Source organism: Pogona vitticeps, chromosome 2, assembly GCF_051106095.1.
Source record: "Pogona vitticeps strain Pit_001003342236 chromosome 2, PviZW2.1, whole genome shotgun sequence".
In the NCBI taxonomy this organism is placed as follows: domain Eukaryota; kingdom Metazoa; phylum Chordata; class Lepidosauria; order Squamata; family Agamidae; genus Pogona; species Pogona vitticeps.
In genome coordinates, this window is record NC_135784.1 from 178,156,742 (window position 1) to 178,171,454 (window position 14,713).

At 44.9% G+C, this 14,713-nt stretch overlaps 1 protein-coding gene across 4 annotated transcripts in view; it reads right to left on the reverse strand.

Annotated features, from left to right (window-relative positions):
- Window positions 1-14,713, reverse strand: part of PLXNB3 (plexin B3) — a 75,091-nt gene that overhangs the window by 11,720 nt on the left and 48,658 nt on the right. For all 4 annotated transcript variants that reach the window (XM_072991415.2, XM_072991417.2, XM_072991416.2 and 1 more), the window contains 14 exons: window positions 14,427-14,625; window positions 14,072-14,311; window positions 13,228-13,389; window positions 9,830-9,978; window positions 9,595-9,695; window positions 9,125-9,342; window positions 8,242-8,420; window positions 7,386-7,452; window positions 6,459-6,780; window positions 5,569-5,672; window positions 5,213-5,300; window positions 3,880-4,049; window positions 1,605-1,765; window positions 1,294-1,441 (listed from right to left, as the gene is read on the reverse strand). In XM_072991415.2, the coding sequence (XP_072847516.2) occupies window positions 1,294-1,441; window positions 1,605-1,765; window positions 3,880-4,049; window positions 5,213-5,300; window positions 5,569-5,672; window positions 6,459-6,780; window positions 7,386-7,452; window positions 8,242-8,420; window positions 9,125-9,342; window positions 9,595-9,695; window positions 9,830-9,978; window positions 13,228-13,389; window positions 14,072-14,311; window positions 14,427-14,625 (2,308 nt within the window). The remainder of the gene's footprint in view (window positions 1-1,293; window positions 1,442-1,604; window positions 1,766-3,879; window positions 4,050-5,212; window positions 5,301-5,568; window positions 5,673-6,458; window positions 6,781-7,385; window positions 7,453-8,241; window positions 8,421-9,124; window positions 9,343-9,594; window positions 9,696-9,829; window positions 9,979-13,227; window positions 13,390-14,071; window positions 14,312-14,426; window positions 14,626-14,713) is intronic.

Consider the following 14,713-nt stretch of genomic DNA (forward strand, 5'->3'; position numbering starts at 1 on the left):
TTTCTAACCTTCCCAATACAAGGAACCAAATCAACTTACAAAATCCCCTATGGGAGGGTTTTTCACAAACACTGAAAGACTGAGCTTGCAAGTGTACTTTCGGTCAATCTGTTTTATGATTAAATACTGTCCCATATTATATTTTATTGTTTTAATCACATTGTTTATGGTTTAGCATGCTGATACCTTTTAGTGAAGGATGGCGCATGAGCAAATAGACACATGTTTCCATTGCAGTTAAGTTGCCATGAGAATAGCAACCGGACTAACAAAGTGGGGCTTTGATTGAGCCATGTCTCAAGCTAAAACCTACTTTTTAAAAAGTGTGTGTATAAATAATGTCAACAGACATGAACAGAGTTTCCTTTCTTTTCACCCTTCAAAAACAGAAACGAAGGTCCCACAATTCTCAGATTATGGTAGCAGTGGATAGAACACAAAGAGATGCTTGGACAAGGTTTTTTTAAATTCCACACAAAGATCTTCACAATTTCAGATTATGTTCAATAAGAAAAAATAAGAAAGTTTTGATGTATGGGTAACTATTTTTCTCTTCTGAAAGATGCTGGTCAGCAAAGAGTAGAATGGGTTTTCCCGTTCTGTTCCCTGAGCGATTGAGTTATTCTATTAAGCTGCTCTGTAAACAGTTTGTTTCAAGCCTCTTTGGTAGGGGACATCTGTTTAATCCTTGTTCCTTGGTTATTATGTTAGATTGTCAAACTGATGGTTTAAACCTTGAACTAGGCAAAGACATTTTGGTGAAACAGCTAGGAAATCGGCCTGGCTACTGAACAAAGGACTCAATCCCCAGGGAAAGATTTCCCTGCATAATCCACACTGAAGTGAATCAGAGGGGGCAAGAGAGAACTTCTGAGTAGACTGTGGCCTAGGGATTCTGCCCATCTTCAATGTTATTGCCCTGAAAGGCGTCTAAAATTCCTTGTTTGATTTTACCTCACAGTAGGATTAAGCTTTGATGATGGCAACAAGGTTAATATGAGAATCAAATTGCTAGAAGATCCTATTTTAAGACACAGGAAGCGTCCCACTGCCTTGTTTTATGGTGATGGGTCATGATCAGCCTAATCAACCAGTTCAATATGATCCACTCATACATTGGCAGCAATGGCTCTCCAGGGCTTCAGACAGAAGTCTTTCCATGCCCTGCCTAGAGATCACAGAGACTGAGCACACGCCACACCACTAAATTATGGGACCTCAAAGCCTGGGGGACTAACACATACACATAAGCCCTTAACCCAGTGTCTGACATGCACACCGATAGAGACTTACCCTACCAACTTTGTGCTCTGCAGTTGTGCAAGCATCAATGAAAGTCTGAGCAATGACACTCAGGTTGGCATCCACGTTGTCAGAGACACGCACGTCAAAGATGAACTGTGGGTTCTTAAGTGTGTTTACCCAGAAGCGTAGCAGCAGACTAGGGGCGGGTGGGAGAGAAAACAATTTCAAATTGGGTGACTTGCTATAGCTTTTGTATTGACCAATATTTTGTCCCCACAACCGCCAACCCCAAGTCTCAGCTCAACCCCACCACCATCACCATCCATTTCTCTTTGAGGCTGCCTTATTCATCATCCCACCTGTTGGTTTTCCAGATGTGCAGAGTCTCTGGCTCAGTGACCCCGTGCCGTGCCGCCAGCTCATCCAATAAGTCAAACAGATACTTGACAGCAATGGGTACTGGGCGGTTAACACTCAGCACAGCCTGGAAGGCATCATCCACAAACTTCTGTAGCGTCCCCTTTGAAGAATGAATGGGAGAAAGAGAGGAGGATTAGAGATCCATCAGTTTCTCCAAGAAGCACCTGTTTAAGTGGCAAGGTGCACTATCTGCACCCATTATTATAGGATCCCATTACCAATAGATCCATCCATGTCCAATAATCTTTCTTCCAAAGGCATAATGTCAGAAGGGTCTCCCCCTCTTCCTTGATACAACTTTAAGTCAAACGAGGCTCTCATCCATAGGAAGAGAGAGAGAAAAAATCTGATCCTGTCCCCAGAACAACTGAAGGCAGACATACGTTTATTTTAGAATTGGTTCCAGTATTGTGTAATGCAATGGCCCTGTACTTCAAACACTAAGCAGAATTTGAGGGCTTGACTTGCAATGTTTTAAGCAGGTCTACTACCATCATGCCTTTTTTTTAAACAGTAAAAAAAATGAACTGATTTAAGGGGCTTGGAAAGATCATCTCCAACTGCTGTAGGGTGAGACATGGACAATCCAAACAAGTTTTAACCTGCTCAGTCACTGAAATACAAACAACTCTTGCCAACTGCTACAATTACTGTTTAGTTTGGGAGCCGTCCATACATAGCTATTTGTTTCACCCCACTCTAGACCTCTCAAATTACACCAGAACAAAGCCCTGATCCAGCCTAAGGGTTCAGCTAAGTATAGTTCCAAGGTAAATATCTACAGGAACTGCCAAATAGTGCGGGCGTATGACAGAGTTTGTTTTTCAACTGTATCATTTTGGAGGATGGGAGAGAGAAGGCTTTCTGCCGAATACATCAGGCCATCTGAAGTAGCAGTTTTCAAACTTCACCCCTCAAGGAGATCTTTGCTTGTTGAGCAAACCTATGTTTTGCAGAAGATCCTGGGAAATATTCTATTCTAAGAGCAGTCCTACTGGACCAAACCAGCAATCTGTTTTCACGCTAAGGGGAACAGGTCGTATGCATAGCACCACCTCCCTACTTATATTGCTATTGCCTGTGATCCTAGAGACAGGATGTAACCTTCCTGACAAGCTACCATTAACAGTCTAATCCACCATGAAGTTGTCTGATGCCCTGCTAAGGCTATCCAAGTTCATGACTAGCACATCTTACGGTAGCAAATCCCAAGGTTTCTTTCAGAACTATGTGGGGAAAAAACACCTTCCTTTACCTGTCCTGCATCTCCCACTACATACAGTATGTGAGCTGAACTGGATGACTCTGGTTTCTAACAGAGGGCAAAAGTTCTTCCTATTCACATCCTTCAAACTGTGCATACTTTAGTACCTCTCCATCATCTCCCTGCATTCTCAACCTTTCTTCAAAGCTAAAACTCTGAAACGTTTTCTGACAGGGTACTTGCGCCACACCCAGATCATTTGGTTGCTATTTTCCAGACCTTCTCCAGCTCTGAAATACTCTTTTTGAAGTGTGGTCATCCAGCAGGACTACATACTGTGGTTACATCACAGACCCCAAAATCACATCATATTTGTGAATGGTGGGTTGCATTTGTCATTTAAATGTCTGTTCTCTAGTTGAGGGAAGTCCTTTGGAGCTCTTTCTGGTCCTTATCTGTTTAGATCTCTCTCAATGATTTAATGGCATTAGCAGTCCTGTCCACTTCACTACTCACCCCAACTACAAATCATTCATGGCTATGTAGAAAAGCATAGGTCTTAGCACAGGTTCATCGCTCCATTGTAAGAACTGATCCTCTACTTCAGAGTTTTTGCCTTCCGTTCTGCTGTCATATTTCTCTGACACTCTGGCTACCATGTTGCCTCAGCCATTTTTAGGTGAGGGGTTTTGTCCACAGCTTTTTGAGAGACAAAGTAGGCACGGTTTCACAGTTTTACTTTAAATACTTGTAAACCACAGTCAAGGCCACAGAGCTCTGACCAAGCCCCTTATGTGAAGACCCGATGCAGACTGAAAGTACACCTTGAACACACCCCAGAAGCTAGAAGGTTCCTGAGGGAGAGAGGAAATGGTAGCTGAGAGGCTGGTGTTTCATTTCTTCTCTTCTCTTCTTAATAGGCTACTCAGGAATCCCAAACCGGGAGCCACTGCTTTAGAGAACTCGCCTATTTGAGGACTGAGGGGTGGGCGAACCGGCCTCTCTTTTACCTTCATGGAAAGCAAACGGGTGAGGTAGATCTCTGGGATAGCCTTGGCACGCTCTCGTAGGCTGCTGCGCCGGTCTTGTTGCTGCTTGGTGGGCTCAGGTTCTTCAGAAGGTTTCACCAGGTGCCAAAGGTGCACGCCACCCTCCTCGCCATCCTCTAGCATTGGGGTATCTAAGAAGGATAGGACAGGATGGGCAAAAATGTGATTTTTACCATTTTACCAGGCTGCCCTGAATGTCATCGTAAGTTCTGTGGGCATCTGACACCTGCAGTAGCTTCTGGTTCCTCAATGTGGGCTTCCTCTCACAGTGAAGAAAAGAATAATATGGAGACCTATAGGAAAGGAGGAAGCAGAGCCTCCATTGCAGCCTCAAAGGTCATCTACTGAAAAAGACGAAGGGCCCAGTCCAGTGCCTCAAGAGAAGATAATTTTTTTTTCGGGGCAGTTTGTACCAGAGCAACGGCTACCCTACAAAGCAGAGACTGTAACTGTGTAATGTGGAATCACAATTGTTTCCACAGACACAAAGCCTTCCTTTGTTTCCATAGAAACAAACAAAGAAGTACAAGGTCATCACAGCAGTAAATGAAAACCTAAGATCATGTAGAGAAGGAATGAAAATAAAAACAGGGCTTTTGCCCAACATGGAGTGGGACTCTCTCTCTCTCTCTCTCTCTCTCTCTCTCTCTCTCCACTCAAATAGTTTCTGTGCTTCCCTGAGGTTACCATTTTCTCTGTTTCTGGCCCTGCACTCATTGCGGCCACTCCCACAGTGCTTCACAAACATGCACAGATGTTTGGAGGCCCTTGGTCTGAACAGGGGGAAGGCCCTTGGTACTGCTGCTTGGACCATGAGCTGGCCCTGCAAATACCAATTTATGCTAGACTAAAACAATACTGGAACAACAATATGTATGCAAATAAGATACAGAAGCTAACCACAACAACGTGCATGGCTATTAATGAGAAAAAGAGGAAAAATTTTAAAAACTGAAATTAGGGATTTCGAAGCATGTAATTTTACAATCTCTTGCTCTGGAGATTTTCCATTATTACATTAAGACAGCTAATTTAAGGGCCCCTTCACATATTAGAAACGTATTCCCCACCTCTGATACTCTCTGGGATGAACAGTGTATGTCCCCGCCCCATCTTCCAAAATTCAGGTGGCTGCTGGCTAAGGATGAGGGGAACCCCCGAACCAAAACTATGAGAGGGTACTCATTGTGGAAGGCCATCCGGCAGAGAAAAACACAAGAAGAGGAAGAGCCCAAGGCAGCTGTGGTTTGGGGGGAAAGGGCAGAGAAAGAGGAGGAGAGAGACACTGACTTACTTTCTCCAGAGAAGAAGTTCTGGCCTGTACCTTGGGAGATGTCATTGTGAAGGCGCGGAATGAGGCCAACGGTGGCCCCATCCGGAACCTGAAGGCGAAAAGAGGAAATGAAAGAAACAAGCAATAAGCAAACATGGGGACGCATGTCCAAAGTAGTGAGAAATTCTTCAGGAAAGTCTCTTCAAAACAGAAAGACTCCTTTTATGGTTAAAAACAAAGAGACGGCTCCTTGTATACCAAACTTTTGGCAGAGACAAGACATGGAAAGGACTCTATCGCAGCTGAAATGTTTCTTGCTCAGTCAGTTTATAACCTCTTTCCACCTTATTCCAGCCCAGTTCCATCTTATCCCAGACCTTGTAATGTTGTAGAGTGTTGAGCCTTTTCCACTGATTCTGTGTGACGGATGTCAGATCCTCATCAGAAAGCGTCAAGTGCCCAGCAACACCCGAGCGCCACTCTGAAAAAGGGAGGAATGGCGGATCAGGGTCCTACACTTTATTTTTACGTACCACTATTCCCCACCCCATCCCTGCCAAACAAGACCACGTGGCAAAGCTTGACAATGAAGCCTTTTAGAATGAATTAGCAGTAGGACTGGGTGAAGAAAAAAAAAAGAATAATGAATGTGATAATGGCAGCCAGATTAGAAATTGTGAAAAAAATTTAGAAATCTAAATATCTAAAGGAGAATAATTTTTCCAATATATGGCAAGACTTGAATTTTGTATTATTGAAACAGGAAGGACAATTACCCAAACAAGATATCTATCTATCTATCTATCTATCTATCTATCTATCTATCTATCTATCTATCTATCTATCTATCTATCTATCTATCTATCTGTCTGTCTGTCTGTCTGTCTGTCTGTCTGTCTGTCTGTCTGTCTATCTAGACGGACGGACGGACGGACGGACGGACGGACGGACGGACAGACAGACAGACAGACAGACAGACAGACAGACAGATCTGTCTATCTAGATCGATCGCGACCGCCCGCCCGACAGCTAGATAGTTAGACAGACAGACAGACAGACAGATAGATATTGAAAGGGATATGGTTTGAAATAAATAGATCTCTATTGGTCTCTATATTTAGTTATTGTATGATTTTCCCCCTGTTTTGTATGTATATTGTTTAACCTTTAATTACAAAAATAAAATAAATAAAAATAAAAGGATGAATTAGCCATCCCCAATAAATCTGGAACCTTCCAGATGGGGAAGAGAGAAGACAATCCTTACCTAAGTCCAAGGTGTGCACAGAGGGGCGTTGGGAGAAAGGCACGCCCTTGTAGACCTGATCCAGGATCTTCTCCTTGACCTGGGTGATGGTGTCTGTGTCGAGGACACGGGCAGGGATGCGCTGCGTCTCGGACCCACCACCAGGGCCAACCCCCCGCACCAGAACCATCAAGGTGAGGGGCCGGTACTCCACGTCTTCTCTCAGCAGCCTCCCATCGTTCAGTGTCCGTTTGGCCTTGCCTGTCACAACATCCACTGGGCCCTTGTCCACCTGGTACTTGATGGCACGGAAGAGCATGTACAGTGGCTCACCAGCTACCTCCTTTGCCAGGGGAAGAAAAGAGAGAGAGAGAGGAAGAATGAAGCCCTCGGCTCCAAAATTCCAACAACACCAACTCTCCTAAATGCCTAACTTGTAGCCACACAGCTTGGTTTGGGGCAGGAAAACCAGATATACTTCTCCAAATTCTGAGGATAGGTAGGGTAAAAATGGAATGAATGAATGAGTGAATGAATGAACACATGAATGAATGATCACATGAATGAACCTTTACTTATATAATAGCGGACTGTTACTCTATTCTAAACAGAGGTATGTTTGATAGAATGCTGTTCGGATTTTCCTTCTTTAGAGCACCCACATTTCTCAGGTAAGTTCTGGCTGACACAGTTGTGAGAAAACAGGGTTTATCAAGAACCTCCCCCATGAAGCCTCAACATGTAGGCAAGAACAGTAAATAAGAGAGGAAACACTAGCAAAAGTGTCTTAAGGCATCAATTAGGCAGGGCTGAGCCTGTTCTCCTTGTACCACAATTTTTATATTTGATCAGACTTTGTCTCTGTTTGTCTCCTCTCCCCTGTATGCACGTGCACAAACCTAACTTGGAGCTAAACACACACAATCCAGATAACACAGCAGAGCTTACCCTAAGATAAGAGTAGAGACAGATGGACATCCAGTTGGTCAGGAGTTTCTCCACAATGGTCTCTGTCCTGCAGATTTGTTTTGGAGATAAATACAATTGCTTCAGTGAGATCTGGTCCTTCCCTCCAGCTTCAACCTAGAATGGGGCCATTCACCCTCTGTTCACATGAGATGCCAGCGTATGAATTACCCACAGTACCTGAAAACTCTGTTTTGCAAATCAGATATGGGGTTTAAGAAGTAGTGTTTCAGTAGAATGATTCTGACATCAACACTTCTGGTTATCTTATACAGATCCATTCTTCGGATTGACAAAAGACTGTTCCCCACAAAAAATAAAATCAGGGTGACAAAAGTATGCCTTTGGGCACATGCAGAAAATTTAATCCTAAACTCAGGGAAGTAGCTTCTGCTTATACGTAATTAAATCCTTCATATATAAATTTAGACAGGAGGAAAGAGATTGGGGCACTTTTATAAAAAAACCAAAGTTTTGGGGGGATTAAAAAATATATTGTACTGTTAGGGTTTTTCTTTGTTTGCTTGTTTTGCTATTTGTGAGTTTCATTAAGACTTATGTATCAGTAAAAAAATGTTATCTGCTTTGATACCTGTTTGTCAGCCAACCACAGGATCAATTCTGGACAGGAAAATAAAATTCTTGCTGTTTGGCAAGAATTCTTGTTTCTGCCAAGAGGGAACCCCTTTGCAGACGGTGGCATAAATAGCTACTGAAAACATATTGGAACAAAGACATCTCTTCCCACCCAATAATCTTTCACGCTTTTATCTCCAGCACCCCCACAACGGTTCCTCTGACACTGGCAAGCCAAGCCCCTGAAACCCTTGGGCCCTACCTGCGCAGCATGAGCTTGGCATTGCGGGAAACGCAGTGGGCAGCGAGATCACTCAGCAGGGTCTGCATGATGTCCGTCAGGTACTCCAGGCGCCCATGAAGAGCCAAAGAGAGGAGCGAGGCTGTGTGGCATCGATCCCTCTGCGAGAAGGTGGGCTGCACTTCTAGTGTTCGGATCAACTGGGTGGCGGAAAGGGAAAGAAGAACTGAGTTAGAAGATGCCTAAAAGTCCAACCCCCTGCTCAATGCAGGAATTCAAATCAAATCTGACCGACGGCCACCCGTTCCCCACCACCCTCTATAAAGTTCCAAATTATATTGGACTTATACTTTCTGTTTCCAAATCCAATGAAGGAGGAGGCATTCAGCAACAGATTTCCCCTTAAACCCAGGTCCTCCTCCTCCTCCTCCTCTCTCTCTCTCTCTCTCTCTCTCTCTCTCTCCTTCCACCCACTGCCCTGAGGGACTTAATATGCATCCTTTTCAGAAGGGATGGGGAACATGTGCCCCTCCCCTGAGTTGTCTGATTGAAAGTCCCATCATTCTTCACCACTGGCTATGCCAGCAAAGGCTGATGGGAGGTGCAGTCCAACAACATCTTGAGGGCTAGACGTTTCTGATCTTTGCAGTACAGCCAACAAGCTTGTCTCCCACCCATTTAGAAATTTCTTAAGGTGACGGGACAGCTCTTTAGATAGTAACCCAGCATCCCTTCATACATACACCTATGGACACAAATAAACACATACACCTATGGACACAAATCACAAGCTTCAATCTCGCCCCTTCAGTCTGTCCCAGCTCTCCAAACTGTCAGGAAATGTATCCTTTCATCCCAGCTGTTTCCCCAGAATCAACCCTCTCCTCTTCCCCAGAGGGCCCACCGTCAGCAGGAAGACTTTGCTATTCAGCAGATTGGAAAGCTGCCCCAGGCCCTGCTCCACCGTGGCCCGGCGGCCCTCCGGCAGGTCCAGCGTACGCCGCAGCGGAACATCTCCCTGAGCCGGGAAGAAGACACGCTGGGTGTAGGTATTGTAGTCCAGGAATGGGATCCCGGAGCCCTCCAGCTCCCCGCTGAGGTCAGTCATTTCTGTCATTAGATCTGCAGCAAGCAGAGGGTTTGGGTTTGAAGGAAGAGAAGAGGTGAAAAGGACAAGAACGGATGAGGAAGAACAGGGGAGCGAACAACATCCAGCCATTCATATATATATACATTTTGCCCCTCAGATAGCTTGGAGTGGACAACTTCCAACATCTCCCATGGGGGGGCGGGGAGGAGAGATAGTGGCATTCTGACACATCTGGCGCTCCTCAGGTTGGGAAAGGCTAGGCAAACCCCATTCCCATTTCCTACCAGTGAATTCCTTGCGGCACTGGTCCCCCACGCTGATCTCCATGTTCTCCAGCTGGACCAACACTTTTTTGTAGTCCCTCAAGGCTTGCTTGCTCTTCCGCCTGGCAGGAAGGGGAAGAAGAGAGATACCACGGAGTTCTATGTAGTGGCAAAGGCGGAGGGAAAAGAAAAGGCAAGAAAGTTGCCTCTCTCCACGTATCCCTCCCCCTCTCAAATAATCACCATGTGTGCTTACCTGTACATCAGGATGAGGAGCAACACCACAAAGACCAGCACTGCTGCCCCCACCCCTAACCCAATTTGGGCCTCAGGGGGGAAACGGGATGGGGGCTCTGTGTCATAGCGAACCCGGCCAAGATCCAGACGTAAGTTTCCCATTTGTACCTGCAGCGAGACAGCAAAAGGCAGATTCTAAGGAAACAGGCATGACTGTCTGTAGCAACAAAAACAACAACAACAACAACTAAGTCTTGGGCCACCTCACAAGCTATTAAATAAATAAATAAATAAATAAATAAATAAATAAATAAATCAATCAATCAATCAATCAATCAATCAATCAATCAATCAATCAATCAATCAATCAATCAATCAATCAATCAATCAATCAATCAATCAATCTGTTGGAGCGTAGGCCTATGGAAGCCAATCCCTTCTTCTTCCACTGATACATGAAAGGCTGTGTAGGTGAGGCCTAAGTGGTCAGCAGAACCGGACTGCCACAAGAAACACTGTATCAGCTTCAACACCCTGCATTCTGTCTGCCTGTTAAAGTTCAGTCGAGCTAGATTGGTCAGTATTTAAATGGGAGGCCACCAGGGACCTCCAAGCTGGCCCAGGAAAGACTCCTGCCTGAAATCTTGGACAGCGACTGCTGCCAATCAGAGCTGCCAATGCTGGGTTAAGATGGACTCACTATATGGTGGCAGCTTCTTATGTTCCAATATACACATGGCTACACCAGGCTGAAGAACTGGAGACTCCCTACTAATTTACTCAAGTTAATCCTTCAGGTCAGCCTTCTCAACCTGATGCCCCCCAGACTGATTGGTGAAAAACACCCCAAGGCAGCCGGCCTGCCAGGCCTGGAAAGGCTCGCCTAGTCTACACACTCTAAACTTGCCAATACCCAGCCATAGCTGAAAGGGGAGAATAAGAGAAGATTCAGTAGTGAGCACCTTTTGCCTCCTGGTTTTCAATATGGGAAAAAGTGGCAGCAAAAGGAGCCAGGTCAGGGCTGGAAGCCTAACTGTATAGGGCAAGAGCTTACGTCACATACAGTAGTCTTTCTACTATAAAAGAAACATCTGCCTTCACCAGGACCTGCGTTAGTGGTTTCATTCCCCTTTGTTTCTGTAGCAGTCTGGCAGTCTATGTGCTACTCATCATTTCTGCCCAATGAGCCTGAATATAAGTGTGTATGAATAATATAATAATAATTATGTGTATGACACACAGCCACAGTTTGATTTTATTATACCAAACCCTATTAAAAGATCGCTGTGGGGAGTGGGGAATGGAGTGGGGGAGGACAGCTCTTTCTGCAAGTCCAGTTCAAGCACCCAGTTTCTCTTTCTTCCTGAAGTATCTGAAGCACATTTTTGTGTATGTGTGCGCGGGCTTGCTTTTAATTATCATATAAAAGCACTGTGGAATAATGCTTCACAAGGGCTGGACAAAGGTTGGGCAACTCCAAGAAAGGATTCCAATTTTTGCTGCATGATCTGGAATATTGGTGCTTGCTCTCGTGACCCCCAAAAAGTTCACATTCCAAAATAACTAAAGTTGCATGTGCACGAATGCAAACACAGTGGCTGTCTTTAAATGGGGTGTTGGGGGGGGTGAGGACATATGGGAGTGGAGTTTAGAATCCTGGGATGAATTTTTGCTATTCGTAAGGGCTTGGCTACACAGCTTGGCTGGAGTGGGCTGGTGCAGGGTAAACAGGATTTCTAGGAGTTCCAATATGCCATTTGGTGTGATCCTTGCAACCCTATTCAGTCCGCATCAGCCCATTGTCAACTTGCCAATATTCTGAAGTTGATTAAGAAAAGAACCATTTTGGGATATTTGCAGTTTAAACCCTGCCTCAGCTCTGTGAAAGGGCTGAGGAAGGGTTAAAAACTTTTTTTTGTTTTTGTTTACTATGCTAGGGCAGCATACTATGCACCACTTTTATATACATATATAAGTGGTGCATAGTATGCAGATGGGATCGCTCTATTTTGGTTCATTTCGAGCACATATATAAGTGGGGCATAGTATGTTGCCCCAGCATAGTAAACAAAAACAAAAAAAGTTTATATATATATATATGATTTTTGTTTGCCCTTCTCTTAAAGGTCCACTAATGATAATTGGACATTGAAACCAGCTGGCATATTAAAGCAGGAAGGTCACTTTGGTCTGATCCCAGAGATTGCATGTGCTCGAAATGAACCAAAATAGAGCAATCCCATCTGCACCAAAAAAAGGAAAAAAGCTTTGGGTAGGAACACTCTGGGGGCAGGCTGGTTCACTCCAGCAAATACGTCATCTGATTGCCATCTTTAGGAGCAAACCAGCCTATCCCCGCAGCTGATCAAACAGTGGGCTAAATGCCCATGTAGTCACTCTCTAAGTTAACCTTAGGGTTGCTCTGGGCACTGATCACCCTACCAACTATGCCCTGACTGCATGATGCCCAGAGTTCACAAACCCTGGGTTTAGTAATCCTAATCCCAAACTTCCATCAGATAATGTGGCCTGGATCAGGAAAAGAAAGGAGCTGGACAGAGGACCACACAACTCAGTTCCTTATTCCCTTTGTATTTACTGAAAGGGTTGTAAAACAAACCCCTTTATCTCTAAGGATATATTGTCACAACACACAGAGATCTATTTAACAGCCCTCTTCCTAGGGAACTACAGTTTTCTCTGTGTAGCACAGACAAAGATGTTGGGACTCTCTATACCACCCCAAAAATATTAACTACTAACAAACGTTTCAGTGCTGTTTCTCATTACACAAAGTGGGCTGCATCACCACCACCAAACAATAAAACTACATTTAAAAGAAAGAAAGGATGACAGTGAAGACAAATGTAAGTCCATGGCCATTTGTATTGTGCAGAACTGCAGTTTCTGTGCCTGCTTCATGGGTGGAGTGAGAAACCTGGCCTGCAGCAGCAATGGTGATGATGGCATCATTTGTCATTATGCAAACTACAAGGGTGTTGCTTGTATACTTGATGGAAGTTGTGTGCCTACCAAGAGAGAGTTTCACCCACACAACATCTATGACTACTTTGAAAACCTTCACAATTTTTCAGGGGAGAACTTCTCCTACATGGAGAAACAGCTGTGAGGGGCTGAGTAGGACCACATCTAATTTCTGTATACACTGGATGAATAGCTCAGTGAGTTAGGTCTCCAGCTCCAGTGGGAGAAGAGCCAGCCTGCATGGCTTTGGACAAGATGACAGAGTCCCAGGGCGCCCCCAGAAGAAAGGAAGGGTAAACCACTTCTGAGTATTCTCTATCTGGAAAACTCTGAAAGGGGTCATCATAAGTCAGAACTGGCTTGATGGCACACTATCATCATCATCATCCAAAATATATATCCATTCCCATTAACTCATTTCTTGATACTCACAATGAATTCTGGCAGCACAGAAGAAGCATTAAGTGGTTGTGGGGGCTTCAGCGGGGGTTCACAGTACAAATTGGTACGTGTGAGGGTCTTGACGGTACAGATGCTGTTGCCGATGATAACCTTAACCTCATTCTTGCTGATGCCAAGGTTCAAGCCTTCTCCCTGTAGGGGCACAGAAGGGAAAACAAGTCGGTGGTATAATTTCTTGCATGCATGTAGAAACTGAAGCAACATTATGCTAACATTAACTTACAGTCCTTTAGCTTTTACTTTTACACTGTGATGGAAATACAAAGCCAGCTTTCCCCAACCTGATGTCCAATGTACGGGAGTTGTCAATGCACCTCAGTGAGGAGGAGTTACCTCTACTGCACTTTCAATAAATTCAAGGGGAGGGGCCATCACTTTGGTGGGAAGTATAATAGTGTACAGTATATAGCTCAGGAGGGATCAGGGTAGATGGAAGTGAGATGAGTACCGATAATTTCCACAATAGTAAAGCGTTCTGTTTAGTAACAATGTTAGTCTATCACAGCATACCAGCAAAATTAAAGGGGGGAAAGGAAATTAAAAAAAACACATAATATTGTAGCATTTGAAAGACCAACAGCCTTATTTCAGTATGATTTACTTCTACTGTGTCTGAAAAAAGGGGATTTTGATCCACAAAACCTTTTGATCCATTAAAGTGACATAATATTTTGCCTCCCCTCCCCCTACTTTCATTTCACAAAGTATCATTGTTTTAAGAAACACATGATTATTCTTACATCCGATGAAGCTGTTCCCCCATTTTCAGGGCATCGCTGCTGTCCTGAGTCTGCCTCCCCACTCCTCCACTCACCTCTATATCCAAAATGTTGCCAGGTTTGAGACTAAAAGGACGCCCAGTGGACTCCCGACCTGGCCAGCGCAGGTGGGGATTAGGGTTGTAGGAGAACTCCTGACCCCGGCTAGCGTTGCTGAAAGGGACACGGAGCCCATCCAACTCAAAAAGAAGGTGGCGGAAGCGAGCGCCGGGTGGCACTGCCGGTGACGGGCAGAGAAGAAGCGTGGATGAATTGATGCAGCACGTTTCCCAGCACTGTGAAGAGAGAAGACCAAGGGTTTGTGAGGAAGCGCAGCAGCCGGTGAGAAAGTCTCAAGAACTGCCCCCGTCCCCGAAGTCCAAATGTTTTCTTCCCCCTGCCTGCACTCACCTCCAGCAAGTCTCCCACCTCAGCACAAGGGCGTGAGGTAGCTGAGATCAGTGGGACCAGTGAACCCTTTAGGGAGTCACAGGCTCGTCTTTTCCGGCGGCCTCTACTGACTGTCTTCTCCGGCTCCAGAAGAGCTTTGATGAGTGGCTCCTGCACCACATCCAAATGGGTGCCTTCCACGTGGATGATCCGTCCACCCCTGGGGAATCCGAGCATCCAAGAAGGTGAGAAGTGGCTACAGCAACAGGGACAGGCCTGCGTCATGCCCTTATGCCAGCCATCAGTTT